Source organism: Rhinatrema bivittatum, chromosome 3 (genome assembly GCF_901001135.1).
Source record: "Rhinatrema bivittatum chromosome 3, aRhiBiv1.1, whole genome shotgun sequence".
Taxonomy (NCBI): domain Eukaryota; kingdom Metazoa; phylum Chordata; class Amphibia; order Gymnophiona; family Rhinatrematidae; genus Rhinatrema; species Rhinatrema bivittatum.
In genome coordinates, this window is record NC_042617.1 from 226179816 (window position 1) to 226199477 (window position 19662).

Consider the following 19662-nt stretch of genomic DNA (forward strand, 5'->3'; position numbering starts at 1 on the left):
CCATCTTAAAGCTCGCAGACATGGCTCTTCCCAATGGAGTTCAGTAGATAGGGTATGAAACTCCAAGGTGAGTTCCATCAGGAAACAACTACCCTGCCTGAGATGAAGGAGTTCCGTGCTGTCTTGCGTCTGCCGTCTGGGGGTCTCGAAGATGGCCCAAAAACATGCCAAGAAACTCGAAAGGTCCAGTAGCAGTGGATCAGAACATTCCCATAAGGGTGAGGCCCAGGCCAGGGCCTTCTCTTCTAACAGAGACAGGATATACGTCGTCTTGGTTAAAGCATCTGGGAACAGTGCAGCCTGTAGGCAAGAGTGCATATTGCACTGGTTAAGGAACCCACGACAGTGCTGAGGGTCTCCTGCATAGTGAGGTGGAGCCAGTAAGGAAATTATCGGTCAGAGAGGTGCTGCAGAATCCAAGAAGCTAGAAGGAGGAGCGGCCTGGACAGAGGTGGCGGCCACAGAATTCCAGGACCTTTTGTTGTTCCTAGACTCTTTGGGCCTGCCCAAGAATTGCCTGCAAGGCAGGAGCCCCAGCTGGATTCGTGGCCTTGGTTAGCTATTACGAGAGTGGATCCTTAGGCCAGCAGAGTAGGAACCAATGGGGAGGAGCCCCAGAGGGCCCTTCTGACAGCAGGCGAGGCTGCTGTCAGAAGGGCGAGGCGGGTCCTGCTGTCAGAAGGGCGAGGCGGGTCCTGCTGTCAGAAGGGCGAGGCTGCTGTCAGAAGGGCGAGGCGGGTCCTGCCGCGACAGCAGGACCCGAGCAGACGTCCAGGAGCCCAGGAGCAAGGTAGAGCTGGGAGAGAGGCCCGCGCGTTTGGCGCTTGAGCCCATCGGGGTAAGGCCATTACTCTTGCCCTACCTCCGTGGGTCCCCGCGCCGATCACGCGGGGAAACTCGCTGCTTTCTCGATTCGTCCTCGCCGCCGCTTCCGCACCGACAGGCCCCCCCACCGCGAGCCCTCCCACCTCTAGAGAAACGTTTTCCTGCAGAGGCCTAGCAACGTCATCAGGGCGCGCCGTCTACCTACCTCACTCGACGCAACCAACTACCGGATTTAAAAGACACAGAGCGCTCCCAGGCGCCGCGCGCCGAAGGAGCGCGACAAAGGGGCCCGCCCCTTTGTGCGCCCCTTCGTGCAGACCCTCCGTGCAGACCCAAAGAATAGAGCAAAACCTACATTCCAGGACCTTAAACATTTCTGTCGCTCTTCTATAACCATTACATTGGAACCCCGCAATCGGATATTGAACCTCACAGACGTCCAACCACCACAGACTTTAAAGAATCTCACAGTCTGCATTCTGTTTTCCTGAGTAAGTCAAGCAGGCAAGGCCATTCTCCTTCCTTTTGCGCCGAATCAGCTTACCTACCGCTTACTGTCCCCGCTTCCCTCGCTACCCTCGCACTCGTGGCATTCGGCCTGGGAGACCCACCGGGGTCCGAGTTGGAGCTGAAGCCGTCTACTGCCCGAGCTCGCCGCAGACCGAACCCGCCCACCCGGCTGACCTCACTTCCTGCCAAGCAAGCCTATAAAACTGAGACCGCTCTCCAAGGCGTCTTGCTCCACGCGTCTCGCACCTAAGGGGCGCGACAAAGAGGCTTGCACCTCACTGTGACCCGTTGTGTACTCTTTGTGTCTCTGTAATCAACTTACTGTGCTCGCTCTTTACTTCCCCCTGCAATCCCCCACCCCCTCCGCCTCCAGACACCCTGTTACCTCGTATACCCCGGCCACACACTCCAAATGGCCTCATTCCCCATATGCAAACTCATATACAACCGTTACAGACACACACTCCACCACCACCCCCCAGCACACTCGCAACCTAGCACACTCATCCCAATCATGCTCACACCACTCACACAATTCCTAGGCCTCACAACTCTCACCACGCTCCTGATTAACTCTCAGTCCTTAACCAAGAAAACCCTCATACTAAACGACCTCCTCTTAGACGAAAAGCCAGACTTCTGTGCTGTAACAGAGACTTGGCTAAGGGACACTGACACCGTACTAATTAACCAACTCCCAAGCCTAGAATATGACATTTTCTCAATCCCCAGACCTAAAAAAAGAGGCGGAGGCCTCCTCCTAGTTGCAAAAAAACACCTCATGCTAAAACAATACCCAGTCAACCTACCACCCAAATATGAAGTAGGCCTCTTTAAATCACCACCTACAAATATGCCTAATATACACTCCTCCTGGCATCTTAGACTCTGACTTTTCACCCATCACTGAATGCTTAGCATCAAACCTAACCAATGATATACCTGCCATTGTACTCAGAGACTTTAACCTCCACATAGACTCTCATCCCCTCTCACACAGTTTTGAATCCCTATTAACCTCCCTCCTAGCAATGGATCTCCATCAAATCATCACCAAACCCACCCACAAAGCTGGACATTCACTAGAACTTATTTTCATGAACTCCCTCCTCCTTCCTAGCCCCCCAACTTACACGCCAGTACCCTGGTCCGACCACTATCTTATCAAAGCAACCTGCTCCTTAAAAAACCTCCCACAACACCCCAACAACAAAACTACCATACAATTCAGAAAAACATGTCCCAGAGACGAACTCATAGACACCCTTACAGTTAACCTCAAAAAATTAGACCTCAAGGACTCTGATACCGCATTCACCTCATGGAGCCACATCACCAATGACACAGCCAACAAGCTATGCCCCCTAATAACAAAAGAAATCTCCCCCGATGCTAAATCTAGACAACCCTGGTACACTCCTGAATTAAAGCTACTAAAGCACAAATTGAGAAGCCTAGAAAAAACATGGCGCAAAGATCCATCCACATCCAATCTCAACAAATATAAATCCTTGCTACACACATACAGAACAGAAATGCTCAAAACCAAACGAGACTTCTACGCTACCAGAATACACAACTATCAATTCAATCCTAAAGCCCTATTCTCCTTCGTCGCAAGCCTAACAAAAAGTCACCTAACCCCACTCCAGACGAAGAAAACGACAACAAATGCAACGAGCTCGCAAAATACTTCCACAACAAAATAGCTAACATCGCTTCACGCTTTACCACCCCTCCCTCACCCATCAAAACCTCTCTGAAAGCCCCTAATCACCAAATGGATGCCTTCGAGTCCACATCCACATCTGAAATCAGATCTATACTAAGTAAGATGAAACCTTCCTCCCACCCCTCAGACTCAATACCCACCAAAGCACTTTTATCCATACCAGATAGCATCGCACAACCCCTAGCTAACCTCATCAACACGTCCCTGGCCTCCGGCAACGTTCCCAACCAACTTAAACTAGCCATCGTAAAACCCATTTTAAAAAAGCCCAAACTAGATCCTACTGACCCATCTAACTTTCGCCCCATTTCCAACCTCCCATTTCTTGTGAAAGTCCTTGAAAAAACTGTTAACACACAATTATCCAATTATTTAGACCAGCATCAAATCCTCCTACCTTCACAGCACGGCTTTCGCAAACACTTTAGTACCGAAACCCTCCTGACGTCACTCTCGGACTACATCATCAGAGGTCTAGACACGGGTCACACATACATCCTAGCCCTACTAGACATATCAGCAGCCTTCGACACCATCAATCACTCCTTACTAATCGACAGGCTGTCTGAAATTGGAATATCAGGAATCCCCCTCCTATGGTTCAAATCCTTCATTAATGACAGACATTTCAAAGTCAAAATCGGAAAGCATGAGTCCAAACCCATCAACATCACGTGCGGAGTACCCCAAGGCTCTTCCTTATCTTCAACCCTATTTAACATATACCTCCTACCCCTCTGCCACCTCCTTCTGAAATTTGGTCTCCTACATTTCGTCTACGCCGACGATGTACAAGTCCTCATTCCCATCACAGACTCACTACCCAATGCCCTCCTAAAATGGGAAAACGCCATCTCCGCCATCAACAGCCTTCTCACACAACTCAACCTAGCGCTAAACACCAATAAAACTGAACTTATGATCATCGCCCCCCAACAACTCAATCCCTCACCCAACAATGTCAGCGCTCTGCACCCCCTCCCAGACTTCGCTCAACATGTAAGAGACCTTGGTGTAATTCTTGACACCCAATTCAGCCTGCAAAAATTCATCAACACCACCCTTAAGGAATGCTATTTCAAACTACACACACTCAAAAAACTAAAACCACTTCTGCATCCCAGCGAATTCAGAACTGTGCTTCAGGCACTCATCCTATCCAAAATAGACTACGCAAACGCCATCCTACTAGGCCTTCCCAAAAATGCCACAACCCCCTTGCAGCTCCTCCTAAATGCAGCTGCACGCATACTAACAGGCACACGCAGAAACGACCACATTACGCCCATTCTTAAACAACTACACTGGCTCCCCATATCCTCAAGAATCATATTTGAGACTCTAACCCTCATACACAAAGCCATCCACAACCCAAACATGCATTGGTTCTCTGACACCCTACACCTTCGTACGACATCAAGACCAACCAGATCACCATACCTTGCAACAATTCCCACTCCTACACCCAAACTATCCCACCTCGCTTCCACCAAACAACGCTCCATCTCCTTAGCTGGGCCCAAGCTATGGAACTCAATGCCCACCAGTCTACGCCTTGAGATCTGTCCAAAGAAATTTAGACAGAAACTTAAAACATGGCTTTTCACGCACGCCTACTCTTAATCTGCCTTCCCAGTCCCATTCCCCCCCTCCCTCTCCCCCTCTCTAATCTGTCCTCCCCCTCCACCCCCCACCCTTCCCTCACCCCCCCAATCTCCCATCCCTCCCTAACTTAGCCCCCTCCCCTCTCCCTCACCTTGTATTTTGAATGTACATAATAGAGTGTTTATAGAATGTACATAACTCCTGCTTTTGTAAATAAACCCCCCATTATTCCCTCCTTTGTTCCCAGCATATTCCTATAGCTCCAAGTTAATGCCCTGCCCCTTCCCTCCTCCCCCCCCAGTTATAATATCAGTTACAATGTAAAGCCCGGTTGGCTGAATTTCCCTGTTGTCTGGAAACCGATGTGATGTCTCGTGCGAATGTCGGTATAGAAAAATGTTAAATAAATAAATAAATAAATAAATAATAAATAAGACCTGAGACCCCGTAGGACCTTCAACACTAACAGCCCTCGTTTCCCGCAGGTTGAGCCCTTGAGGACTGGGGCCAGCTGGGCTTATGTGGGGTCTCAGACTGCTGATGACACTAGAGTTCGCAGGTAAGGATGTAGGCAGATGGTGAATCTCGTAATCAGGCAGGCAAGGTTGATGGCAGGCAAGGGTCTTGGCAGGCGGCGTATCTCATAGTCAGGCAGGCAACATATCACATAGTCAGGCAGGCAAGGGTCTTGGCAGGCAGTGTATCTCATAGTCAGGGAGGCAAGGGTCTTGGCAGGCAGTGTATCTCGTAGTCAAGCAGGCAAGGGTCTTGGCACGGAGAAACTGAAGACAGGAAACAGGAAACAGCAGACGAAGGATCCAAACAGGAACTGGAGCCAGGAGTAGCCAAGGCAAGGCCTGAGAAGCAGGCCCTGCCTTATATACTTGCAGGCTTGGGAGGCGGAGTCCAGGCCCCTCCCGGAGTGACCCCTGAAAAGGGGTCAGGTGGCACGTGCGTGTGCCTGGGAAACCGGGGGTCAGGAGGAAGGCCAGAGCAGGAGCCATTGGCGAGCCGTCCTGCATGCGGCATCAGTGTGGCGGTCCGGAGGAGGGCCACGGCGCGGCTCACCAGCCGCGACCGCCTGCTGAAGCGAGGTTCCCAGGTACAAGGAGGCGGGGTTGGCTGAGCCAATAGGTGGGGGAGCCTGGCTGTGGTCTTGTTCAGCCAACATTCGCAACAAGTACCTACTCCTCTGAGCATGCACCCAGGTCTAATGCCACATAACTTTACTTCTACTATGGAAGAGGTATAAGTCTAAAATAGTGGTGAGGTGTTTGAAGAATCTGTAGTAACTGGGGGGACTACAGGCTAAAGAACCAGAGCACATGAATGCTGTGTTGTGCGCTTAAGTGGGGGGATTTTAGTTGATGCATGCAGAGATGCATTAGGGCCTATTTCCCTGTTTCCTCCCAGTTGGTCCCATACAGTAGCTGACTTCCTAAACCCCCTAACTAACCTGCCTCTCTTTTACCCTATTAGCCCTGTCCCCTAAAACCCCGCTGACTACCCCCAATTTTTTTATTTTACTACTTATCAGTAAACCATAGCAGCAGCCAGTTAGATCCTGGCATACTTGTGCGCAACTCGGACTTAATGGCACTGTCCTAGCCCACCCATGCCTTGCCCAGACTCCGCCCCTGGCCTGTCCCTTTTTGAAAAATCCTTTCCAATGCGCATACAGGGAGATATGAGCGTGGCTACATGTCTCTTAAAATCCGCGCGGTCCATGCGCAACTCAGTCAAGTGATCTCCCGGATTTGCCGCGTGTAGGGTTTTTAAAATTTGCCCTAAAATCTCTAAGATTTGAACAGGCCGATACAGTATGGTGCGCTCAACTGAGTGCACCATTCAGCATGCAATTGATCGCATGTTTTTGACGCATGTCTATTACCCCTTATACAGTAAGGGGCGGATTTTAAATGCCCTGCGCGTGTAAATCCAGCTGGATTTACGCGTGTAGGGCCCTCGCGCGTCGGCGCGCCTATTTTGCATAGGCAGCCGGCGCGCGCAGAGCCCCTGGATGCGCGTAAGTCCCGGGGCTTTCTAAAAGGGGCGTGTCGGGGGCGTGACCGGAGCGACGCAGCGTTTTGGGGACATGACGTGGCGTTTCGGGGGCGGGCCTGGGGGTGTGGCGCCGGCCCGGGGGCGTGGTCGAGGCCTCCGGACCAGCCCCCCCGGGTTGAGTGAATGCACGCCAGCAGCCCGCTGGCGCGCGCAGATTTACATCTACTTTTAGCAGGCGTAAATCTGCCAACAAAGGTAAGGGGGGGGGGGTTTAATAGGGCCAGGGGGGTGGGTTAGGAGGGAAAGGGAGGGGAAGGTGGGAGGAGGGAGAAGGAAAGTTCCCTCCGAGGCCGCTCCGAAATCGGAGCGGCCTCGGAGGGAACAGGCAGCGCGCGCTGGGCTCGGCGCGCGCAGGTTGCACAAATGTGCACCCCCTTGCGCGCGCCGACCCCGGATTTCACCAAAGATATACGGGCTCCAGGAAGGAGTATAGTATGGAAACCTTATTGATGGAGATGCTTAATTTAACTAAAGTTATGACTGAAGGGGATAAGGATGCAATTAAAGGTGAATTTTAAAAGCCCAGTATATGCATTAATTAGGGGAAGCATGAATAAATTGGGCTCATGTATGCCAAGCAGGTTTTAAAAGCCAACTAGTTATGCGCGTATCTCGAGCAGCACGCATATCTCCAAAGTTTTCAAAAAGGGGCAGGGAATGGGCATTTTGCAGCGTGAACCAAAGATGTGCAGATAAATACTTGCACACCTGGGAATGGGACCACATCCCCTCCACATTAGTTTACTTCTGCTATGAAGAAGGTATAAGTGATAAAATAAAGAAAATAGATCTGCAGGGTTTTAAGGGTTGGGACTAACGGGGGGGAGGGGAGTAAAGGCTATTAAACTAGGGGTCTGAAGGACCTACCCTTTATCTGTGGGAACTGGCATCAAACTGGTTTAACTGGCAATGGCATCAGTGTGTGCCACTTTTAAAATTCAGCAATTTATGCAATAGAAGCGGAATATGCCTGCACATGCGCGTGCTCACTTAACATTTGGCTCACATGTATGCACGGTCAGATTATTGGAGAACATGGACACATATGCACACGTATGTTATAAAATGGCCATGTTCCTGGGTGCAGGCCGATGCACACATGCAAATGTTTGCCCGTGTGCCAGTTTGAAAGTTACCATCTTATTGTGTCAATTGATATTAATGCCACATTTGATTCCTTGAATCACTGGCTATTACTCCAAAGTCTGGCTGATACTGGAATTTATGGAGCTCTGCTAAATTGGTTTAAATATTTTCTAATCAATTGTACATTCCAGGTCAATTGTAATTCTGTTTCCAATATAATCAAATTTATTGAACTAAACCATCTAGGGAGGACTGTATTTATTTATTTTAGGTTTTTCACTTACATATAGAAAGTAATATAAAAAAAACTTACCATTTGTTTGTGTCTGCCAGATAGCATCAGCCATACCCCAGAGTGCAGAAAATACAAAGAAGACAGCAAACTGATCAGGGTGAGGTTTCCACAATAACAATGCTATTATACAAGCAGCATTTGTACCAGTGGCTGTAAGAGAAAAAATACAAACATAAATGGATAAATTGTGGGAAGACGTTCTTACATAAAATGACCTTAAAAGTAATCCTAATCCATTAAAGGAGAACACTCTTACCTGAAATTTGAGATCATTTACAGGGCAATTTTTGGTAGTTCACCTATGTGCAAAGCCCAAAGCAGTGACATGAAAAAAAGAGTTTAGAATTGCATGCCAACTTCAAAAAGCATGTTTTATGACTCAGTGATCTGCAAATGTGTGTTATAAAAACTCCAGATATGTGGGGGTCTTGCATTTGCTCTTTGGGGGTGGAAGAATGGGGCTGGGTGGGGGTAGAGATGGTGTGTATGTGTATGTGTGTGTGTGTGGTTGAGTAGGATGGGGTGGGGTTCAATATGGTTCCTTTCTCATCTCGCTCTGCTGCCCTATCCTTTCCAGCTGCTCTCGCCCCTGCCCCCCTCTCCTCCTTTTTCTCGTCTGCTCCCCTCTTCCCCGCCGTGTTCATTGTATTTTCTGCCTTTCTAAGTTTTTTGTAAACCGACCTGATGTGATTTACGAATGTCAGTATATTAAAAGTTTTAAAGAAATAAAATAAATAAATAGGATGGCAGGGGGTGTGTGGGATGGGGTCAGGTCTGTGGTGGCACACTCTTACTTGCACTCTCCACTCCATGTTCTCTCTTCCTTCTCATTTTATCTTTCCCAACCCTTGCCCTCCCTTCTAATCCTCCCACTTCACCCTTACCCCTCCCTTCTCCTCTGCTCTTTCTCCCATATCAGCCACCATCAACTGCTCCTTATCTTTTGCTAGTGGAGCCTAATCTGCCTATCAGTTTTGCCAGTGCTTTCTTCATTTTTGGTTTGCAGGGACTCGGTTTCCCACTATCCATGCTCTTTTTTTATGCCAGGTCATTTTCGGCTCGTGATTTTGAGCTCTCTGCCATTCCTACTGTTCAGTCTGACAGTGAAACACCAGCACTTATGTTTTGTTTTTTGCCTGCCTGGCTGCCTGTTGTTTATCTGACTGTGACATCATTTCTGACATCAGTGTCACAAATAAATAGACAAAAATGAAAACAAGGTTTTTTAGATTTCATAAAATGTGCTAAAAACTGAAACAGCTGGTACATGATGGCACATTTTAAGTCATCCCTCCCCTCACACACATGCCTCACCACAGACATACCTCTGCCCCGAACATATTACGCACCCATAGTGGTAATTTTCTATTACAAAGGTACCAAGTTGTGGCCATGTTCCACTTAAGCTCAATAGGGAAAACACTCAACACTTCCTCACACAAAACTCTCACACACACATGCCCCCAGATACATCTGAGCATTTCCATCAAGCATATCCCTACATGAAAACATAATCCCCACATACTCTTTATACATAAAAGTTCTACACACTTTCACCACACCCACCATCAAACCCCCCATATACATACCTCTCCCAATATACACACAGACATCCATGATTCTTTATCTCTGCCATACTCTGGGCTTGCTCAGGATGGCTATTGGCTAGCCTTTTCTAAAGTCTCTCTCACAGGCCAAAGCATTAAAGTGCACATAAAAACGGGTGTCCAAACTGGGTGCCTATTTTTTAATGCGCACGCATTCACCTATCTTGGGTTCCTGATGCAATATGTAAATGATCGCTGTGCTAAAATGGATGCATTAGGGATAAATTGTGCATCCTTAGTGGATCCTTCGAATCGGGCACCCAGGATATGCGGCTGTGTGTGGGTTACCAAAATCGATGCTCAATTTACAAGCATCCTTTTTATCTTGGCACAATATACATGCACAATATACATGCCTGGAGCATGTAAAGGGGTAGAATTTAAAAACATCTCCATGTGTGCATGCTACCTGGTGTGGCACATGGACATGTGAGTTTATAACATGCGCACGTTGTCACAGGCATGTTATAAAATCTGGGCCGGCGTGCGCAGGGGGATAGATTTCTCCAATTTACAAGCAGCGACAAGATCGGGCCTCCCCCAATTTCCTCCCAGTCCGCTCCAATTAAGGAGCAGTCTGGGAGGGAACTTTCTTACACCCCCTACCTACCCTCCCTCCCTTTTCCCCTCTCCTCCCTGACCCCTTAACACAGCCTATCTTTTCTTTTTTCTTTATTTCAGAACTTACGCCGGCTCCTGAGCTGGTGTAAGTTGCGTGGCCTTTTGTGAGGTCCAGCTCTTGTGCACGTAACAGGGGTTACGCGAGCGGCCGGGCCCCTTCTAAAATGCACGCGATGCGCACAAGACCCAACCATGCACGTAACCCCCGGATTTTACGTGCGGGGGGGGGGGTTTGAAAATTTGGCCGATATTGTTTATGTATATTGTGAACACAGAAATTTTTTTTTAGGTAAGCATTTTAAATTTAGCATGATGCTGCTTTCTGCGGTTCCTCCTAATTAATATCACACCAATTCTAAGTAGGAGGAACCTCAAAAACCACTATTTTTTTGTATTTTCATTCAGCCCAATTTATGCTTTAAGGCTTAATGCCTGCTCCTTGACTGGCATTAAATTTGCGGTGTTAACAAGGGCAAGTTGGGCGAGCAGGGATTTTTTGCATCACGGGTAGTAGCTAATTGCCTCATCTACATGGCATTTACATGTGATGAGCGCTATTAGCTACAAGCAAGTTTGGACACGCCTTTTGGATGTGCTAATTCCCCTTTTTGCATCAGATGTTAGCCTAGCACGTCCAAAACATACATCCAATCGCTGGTTAACCTGTGCGCTAGCCTGAGCACACAATATTGCATTGGCCCCTCAGAGGTTAACTGCTACCAGGCTTTCCCTCTTGTGTTCTCTCTATCCTTTCACTTCCCATCTTGATTTGGCTGGTGACAACCTCAGAGTGAATTCCAAGCTGCCTCGTGTTCTGATTTCCTCTTTTGGGGTCAGCAACTAGGGTCGTTGGCTTGGATTCTCAATCCTTCCACATCACAGGACTCCACTCTCATGTCCCTTCATTCTGAAATAATTTTTACCCTTTCTTATTTCCTTCCATTCCCCTGGGAGTATCTTTTGTGTACCCTCTGTGAGTCTGGCTGACTGAGCTCACTGTCTTTTTGTCCTGTATCTTACTGTGTGGGGGTATAGACTCTGTCACAATATACATAGAAAAGGCACCAGTTTTTAGAGATGTGAATCGTGTGATCGATCGTCTTAACGATCGATTTCGGCTGGGAGGGGGAGGGAATCGGATCGTCACAGTTTGGGTTTTTTAAATATCGTGTAAATCGTGTAAATCGTGTAAATCGAAAACCGGCACACTAAAACATCCCTAAAACCCACCCCGACCCTTTAAAATAAATCCCCCACTCTCCCGAACCCCCCAAAATGCCTTAAATTACCTGGGGTCCAGTGGGGGGGGAGGGGAAGGGGGAGGGCGGGAAAACCGGCACACTAAAACAACCCTAAAACCCACCCCGACCCTTTAAAATAAATCCCCCACCCTCCCGAACCCCCCCAAAATGCCTTAAATTACCTGGGGTCCAGAGGAAGGGTCCCGGTGTGATCTTTTACTCTCGGACCTCCGGGTGCGTTGTAGAAATGGCGCCGCGCTACCTTTGCCTTGTCATATGACAGGTCAAAGGTAGCGCCGGCGCCATTTTGTTTTTTGTCCCCCGACGTCAGGAGCGTAGGAGATCGCTCCCGGACCCCCGCTGGACCCCCAGGGACTTTTGGCCAGCTTGGGGGGGCCTCCTGACCCCCACAAGACTTGCCAAAAGTCCAGCGGGGGTCCGGAACGACCTCCTGCAGTCGAATCGTGTTCCCTTACGGCCGGCGCCATTTTGCACAAAATGCGCAAAATGCGCTACCTTTGACCTGTCATATGACAAGGCAAAGGTAGCGCCGGCGCCATTTCTACCACGCACCCGGAGGTCCGAGAGTAAAAGATCACACCGGGACCCTTCCTCTGGACCCCAGGTAATTTAAGGCATTTTGGGGGGGTTCGGGAGGGTGGGGGATTTATTTTAAAGGGTCGGGGTGGGTTTTAGGGTTGTTTTAGTGTGCCGGTTTCCCGCCCTCCCCCTTCCCCTCCCCCTTCCCCCGATTTACGATTTTTTGACGATAAATCGGGGGAATTGTTATTGTATCGCGGCTCTAACGATTTTTGACGATTTAAAATATATCGGACGATATTTTAAATCGTCAAAAAACGATTTACATCCCTACCAGTTTTCAGTGATCTCACATCTGTAGCAACCACATCATAGTTTACCTTTTCCTGTAGAATCATGGGAAACAATCTCCCTCATATAAGCAGCCTCTCTCCTCACTCTATTTCCAACACCAGTCTCCTCATTCACCTCTCTCTTAAATAACAAGCACTAAATCACACAAATACGTCAAAATGAGGTTGGCTCCTCTGCCTCCCTCCCACATCCTCATCTCTATATAGTATACTATTTTCGTTCTCCCCTCTTTATTTCTTATCCCCAGTTTATGTGCCCTTTGTTACAATGTAACTTTATGCTTCATCAAATTTTGTCTCTTGTTATTTGGTTCAGTTAACTGCTTAGTTCGATGTAAACCGAGTTGATTTGATTTGTATCAAGAAAGTCGGTATATAAAAGCCATAAATAAATAAATAAATAATAAATTTGACACTGGCCTTTCACCTTCCCATTCTTCCTTGCTCCCAGCATCAGCCTCTCTCACTATTGATTGCTGCAGCAGTTGCTGCTATTCTTTCTCCAATCCATGTAGCTCTCTTTACTCTGTGGCATGGGGCTGATCAAACACTTATACAGGCTAGAGAATCAGCAGCTAACAGTGAGAAAAGCTGCTTTGTGGGAGAGAGAGGAAGATAGATGGCCTTGCAGAGGTAAGTAGGGTGATAGAAAGACGAGAAATGTTGAGATAAGATAGCAAGATGGGGACCTTAGTATTCTATTCTGGAGTGGAAAGGGGAAGTGGGGAAAAAGAAAGATGATGAAGCTTGGTGCAGAATGAGGAGAAAAAAGCAGTTGCCTGTGCAGTGGTGGGAGGAAGGAGAGAGGCTGCTGCCTTTGTGCTTGGAGGGAGAGGGTCAGGTGGGGTTTGAAAAAACTGCATGAAGAGGTGCTGATGGTGGCGAGTCATGATAAGAGCAGAAGAATATGTTATAGAGGGTCAAACCATTAGAACCCAATATTTTGACTTGGTTAATTGTCAATTCAGGTCATTTGGATCTTAATGGGGACATTCTATTTCCTGTTTTTTTACACCCAATTCAGGCAGTAAAAGGTTGTATTCCTTGAGCTTAATAGTTATTAAAAGACCTATCCTCTAGATTAAACTTGGTCAAATGTTTTTTATTTTCTTTTAACCCAGTTGTACTACTGACTTGCCCATATCCTCCAGGAACAGATTCCACAGCTTGATTGTGTACTGACTTAAAAATAATTTCTGAAATTTGTTTTAAATCTGCTAACAGCTAGTTTCATGGTATACTGCCTAATCACCTAAATACTTGGTCCTTTTCAGTCTTACAGTTCTTTAGAGCTGTCTTCATTCTCCAGAAGTCATAATGCTAGCCCCTCCCACTCAGACAGGGACCGTCAACTACACCGTATTGTTTGGGTTTACAGGATAAGAAATAGAAATATCAAAACTGAAGATGACCACGAAGCATGCCTACTATGTACCAAATAAGCTTTGCTTGCGCTACAAGGCCCATATATTTATTTGCCTGATTTTTATATTCTGCTTTTCGGCACTTCAAAGTGGATTACATTCAGATACTGTAGTTATTTACACGAGTAAGTGGACCATGTGTGAGCGACACAGATTTTAAAAGCTGCTATTTATGTGCATATATGTGCGTGCATGAGCTAAAAAAAGGTGTGAAAAAGGAGCAGGGCATTGGTGAGGCATGGGCATTCTGAGGCGGGGCCAACAATTACATACGTAAATCTGTAATTTAAAACCAAAAGCTGCAGCGTGTGGCAGCTTGTTAACTGTGTTTATTTACTGTTGCTCCTGATGAGGTATGAGTCTGCAGAAATCACTTTTTAGGCCTAACATGACAGGGTGTGAGGGCTTTGGGCTGAAAAACCAGAGAGGTCTGGATGACATCAAGATAGACTGGGCAAATTGGTGGAATACTTGGTAAAACTGGGAATGTCCTTAGTTCAAGCATGTTTTAAAATCTGCATACTGCGTGTGTGAAAGCCAACAAAGTCTTAAGGAAGATACATGAAATACGTTTGCTCTAGTAACAGCTTAAAATTAGAAGCATACTTACGTGCGGTAGGCGTATTTTAAATTATACATCTGCAACTGCGCGCATGATTTCAAATTCCAGCGTATGTCTGCTCGCGCGCCCATGTCTTAAAGATACCATCTCCTTGTTACAGATGTTAACTTATAGGTTGATGCCACCTGTTTTCAACTTACTGTCTCTGTTTTTACTTTTGCCTTTTGAGTTGTTTGCTGGGTAATATAAATAACGTGGCACCCGTTCACTAACAGTTTGTAATTGTCCTTATTTCTACATATGAAACATGATGTCAGAAGTTTCTGAACCTGCATTGCTTCTCTTCATCTGAAATAGAGAGTTTCTGGGGTGTGGTGGGCTTAGGAACTGTGAGAAGAAGGCAAGTCTTAGGACTGTATGTGCCCTCCTATGGATTACTGAAGCACATGAGCGTTTCTGTGTCATGGCAGCTGCTAATAGCATTCTGCTTCCTGAAAGCATGAAGGTAAGTGGTGACTCAAGTAGCAACTGTGAACATTTCAGGGCAGAATTTGAAGACTATTCTTTGGCCACAGGATGAAATGAGGGGAAGATTAAGAAAACTGAATGCCGCCATGTTTATAAGTACAATTTGAGACTTGCATAGTAATAAAAGAATACAAGGCCTTTATTAATGTATTGGAAACCTATTCCAGGCCTGCAAAAAATGTAATATATGAAAGATACATATTTGGCTTCTGCAAACAAGAGAGGAGTGAATCCATTGACAAATATTTTGCATGCTTGAAAGTGAAAGCAGCGACATGGGAGTATGGGCCACTGACTGGCAAACTGATCTGGGATAAATTAGTCCTTGGCATAGTCAATGAGTGCACACATTGCAATCTTCTAAGCATGAGTGTTGCGTCGAGATATGGACCCTTGGCCGAGGCAAGGGTGGTGCTGCCTGTAGGGGCGCCCTATAGGCCCTCAACGACAGTAGGTGGATGTAGATTAGATGGTCGAAACCCAACTGGACCTTCACCTTTACCAGCCCTCATTCCCTGCAGGTTGAGCCCTTGGGTGCCGGGGCCGGCAGAACTTAGGAACGGGTCTCCTGCGAGCTGGTCTGGCAGTGTGAGACGAAGGCAGGTCAGATGGTCCGAGAGTCAAGGCTGGCGGCGAGAGTGGAATCCAAGAACAGGTCAGGGCAGACAGACAAAAGCGGAATCCAAGGACAGGCCAGAGGTCGAGGCAGGCAGCGATCAGCAGAAATGAAGAACAGGCAGTCAGTCAGGGCAGGCAGCAGACAAAAGCGGAATCCAAGGATGAACTGGGTCAGGTACCAAAGGTGCAAGCTGAAGGGATGGAGGAGGAGGAAGTAACGGAGACACTGGGACCAGGAACAGGAAGACACGGAGGCTGGAAGTCATGGAGGCTGGAAGGCAGGAACCAACTAGTAGCCCAAACGGAGCTAGACCTGTTGCTGAGGCAATGCTAGGGAGGCAGGGGCTGCCTTAAATAGTGCCAGCACCCCTAGAAACAATGTGGCTGGCTGCATGGCGGCGGTGGGGAAGGCCCTTTGCTATACCAAAGAGAAGGCCCCGGGACAGTGGAGCGATGGCGGAGGCCTGGACCCGCATGATGGGTGAGTTTGGTCGGCCGTGGGGTGCTGTGGCCGGCCGCCGTAACAATGAGAGACTTAAATTTGAACACATCCTTTGAAATATGTTGCACTGCAGACCTTACTAACTTGAAGTTAATAACTATGGAGCAGAACCAGAAGACTGATAGCATTAATGCAACAGAAAAGCATCAGCAAGGCATAGATGGCTACTGCAATAAACAACAGCAGGATAATCCAACTGCAACCAAATATGCAGCATGTAGGTATTGTGGCAATGTATATAAGTGAAAGAGAGCACGAGTGTTGCATCTGTCGTTCTCAGACGGCTTCGATCTCTGTGCCTCACCTTTCTCTCTGCTCTCCCCGCTAGCCTTGGGAAGATGGCTACCGCCGTGTCTGCTTGCCGCTCTCTCTGGCGTGTCCGGAACGGCTATGGCAAGGCTATCCACCATGTTTCTCCTGAGGGCCTCCTAGGGTGCGCGTGTGCACGCCACCCACGTCTTTATCCACGTCATGGCGGGAACCTCGGGGGCGTCCCCCTCGAGTGATGTCACGCCATCCGGGTATTTAGCCTGCCCTTCGTTTGCTAACAATTCGAGTTAGCAAGGTTTGAAACATAGAAACATAGAAACATAGAAATGACGGCAGATGAAGACCAAACGGCCCATCCAGTCTGCCCAGCAAGCCTCACACATTTTTTCTCTCATACTTATCTGTTTCTCTTAGCTCTTGGTTCTATTTCCCTTCCACCCCCACCATTAATGTAGAGAGCAGTGATGGAGCTGCATCCAAGTGAAATGTCTAGCTTGATTAGTTAGGGGTAGTAGGGGTAGTAACCGCCGCAATAAGCAAGCTACACCCATGCTTATTTGTTTTACCCAGACTATGTTATACAGCCCTTATTGGTTGTTTTTCTTTTCCCCTGCCGTTGAAGCAGAGAGCTATGCTGGAAATGCGTGATGTATCAGTCTTTCTCCCATGCCGTTGAAGCAGAGAGCCATGCTGGATATGCATCGAAAGTAAGTATCAGGCACATTTGGTTTGGGGTAGTAACTGCCGTAACAAGCCAGCTACTCCCCGCTTTGTGAGTGCGAACACTTTTTTCTTCTCCCCTGCCGTTGAAGCAGAGAGCTATGCTGGAAATGCGTGATGTATCAGTCTTTCTCCCATGCCGTTGAAGCAGAGAGCCATGCTGGATATGCATTGAAAGTGAAGTATCAGGCTTATTTGGTTTGGGGTAGTAACCGCCGTAACAAGCCAGCTACTCCCCTCTTTGTGAGTGCAAATCCTTTTTTCCATATTTCCTCTTGCTGTTGAAGCTTAGAGTGATGTTGGAGTCACAGTAACCATGTATATGTTTATAGAATAAGGGTATTGTCTCCAGGCAGTAGCCATCATTCTGGCGAGTCCCCCACTCTTCATTGGCGGCCTCTTGAATTTATGGATCCACAGTGTTTATCCAACGCCCCTTTGAAGTCCTTCACAGTTCTGGTCTTCACCACTTCCTCTGGAAGGGCATTCCAGGCATCCACCACCCTCTCCGTGAAGAAATACTTCCTGACGTTGGTTCTGAATCTTCCTCCCTGGAGCTTCAAATCGTGACCCCTGGTTCTGCTGATTTTTTTCCTACGGAAAAGGTTTGTCGTTGTCTTTGGATCATTAAAACCTTTCAAGTATCTGAAAGTCTGTATCATATCACCTCTGCTCCTCCTTTCCTCCAGGGTGTACATATTTAGATTCTTCAATCTCTCCTCGTACGTCATCCGATGAAGATCCTCCACCTTCCTGGTCGCCCTTCTCTGTACCGCTTCCATCTTGTCTTTGTCTTTTTGTAGATACGGTCTCCAGAACTGAACACAGTACTCCAGGTGAGGCCTCACCAAGGACCTGTACAAGGGAATAATCACTTCCCTTTTCTTACTCGATATTCCTCTCTCTATGCAGCCCAGCATTCGATATGCCACCGGTCTAAGCTACTCTGCCGCTTCCATGCTGCTGCTGGAAGCTCTCCCTGCCCTTCGGGGCATTTCATCTAACCTGGGTACCCGCTCCTCGGGGGCCCTTTGCTTTCTTACAGGTGCCTATCTGGGATACCAGGTACTCGCTCCTTGAGGGCCTGCGCTCCCTGCCTTGGTGCCTGCAATCCAACTACTTCTGCCTGCTGGGATCTACATCTATACAGCTACCAACTTAGTGAGTAATCTAACCTTTATCAGTCTGTCTCATCTACAGCCTGCACTGGGAACCTGCAACCGGAACTGCCTATACTATCGTGTGCTGCTAACATCTACCATTGGGAGACGGGTCTCCTCTGCTGAGGGTCCCTGGACTGCTACTACTGGATCACCTCACTATTGCCACCTCTGGTGGTATCATCCAGCTGTATAATAAAAGACAAATCTCTGTGTTTGCATGTCTCGAGTCTAGCCTAGTACTGTGGTTCCTCACAGGGCTCCTCCCCGTGGGAGTAGCCATCACCACAGTACTCAAGAATCCACTCAAAACCTCAAAACCATAACAGCGAGAGAGAAAAATGTCCAGTATATGGAAAACCATGAAAGTCTTACAATAGCCTGAATTGTTTTGTGAGATTGTGCCTATTGAGTAAAATTTGAAACAAGGCTAGACAGCTGCATAAGTTGGAGGAGATAAAGTCAGATGATGCAGACTTGCTCACTACTGATGAGATCTTCTCAAAGGAATGATCAGGCACTATGCAAATGTAGCAAGCTAGTATAAACAAGAAGATCCATAATCAGCTATACTCTAGCTAGCACAGTTAGCTAGATAAACTTATCTGGCTAACTTTGGAGGTATATTTATTTAATACTGAAACCGCACTATTGAATATACCCAGCTGTCTTAAAGTTAGCCAGCTAACTATAGCCTCCTAACTTTAGAACAGCTATGTAGCACGATTAGCCTTAGCCGGCTAAGTTATCCGGCTAACTCTGAATATTGGAGTTAACTGACTAACTTAGCTGGGTAAATCAACTCCTCCTAGTTATGCCATTGGAACACCCCTAACTTAGCTGGCTAAATTCTAACCGACTAACTTATTGGCTAGAATTTAGCCAGATATGTGCCCATATATCCATTTAACCAGTTAACTTCTGATAGGGTCATTTATCAAAATGTATTATGGTGAGGTGTTGTTGGTAGTTTAGGGGCAGTTTTACATGCAGATTAAGATGTACGAACAGCACAGTACACTTCAGTGAAGATCTAATGTCATTTGGAGTGAGGAAAGTCTCACAAAGATGATATTTCTACAATGTTCTCTTGCCCTAGCTTGATGGAATCTATAACAGGGTGCTATCAAGCTAGGGTGAGACAACATAGCCTTTGCCCTCACTATGTCACAGGGGCTACCGGTGCCATTTGTCAGCCCCTGTCACATGGTAGGAGCACAAGATGGCCCACGACATTTTTAAAGATGGCGCCGGCCGTCCATTACTCCTACCATGTGACAGGGCCTGGCCAATGGCACGGATACCCTGTCACATGGTAAGGGCAAAGGGCCATCGGCACCATTTTTATTAGTGGCAGCTGACAGCCCCGAGAGCGGGCGATCGCTCCCGGGACTTCCAC

The 19662-nt window shown here is 47.5% G+C and overlaps 1 protein-coding gene across 1 annotated transcript in view; it reads right to left on the reverse strand.

Moving 5' to 3' along the window:
- The window catches only part of UNC93A (unc-93 homolog A), a 226717-nt gene that overhangs the window by 23680 nt on the left and 183375 nt on the right, over positions 1-19662 (reverse strand). Inside the window, exon 7 of the mRNA XM_029596970.1 lies at positions 8136-8267. Coding sequence (XP_029452830.1) covers positions 8136-8267 — 132 coding nt within the window. The remainder of the gene's footprint in view (positions 1-8135; positions 8268-19662) is intronic.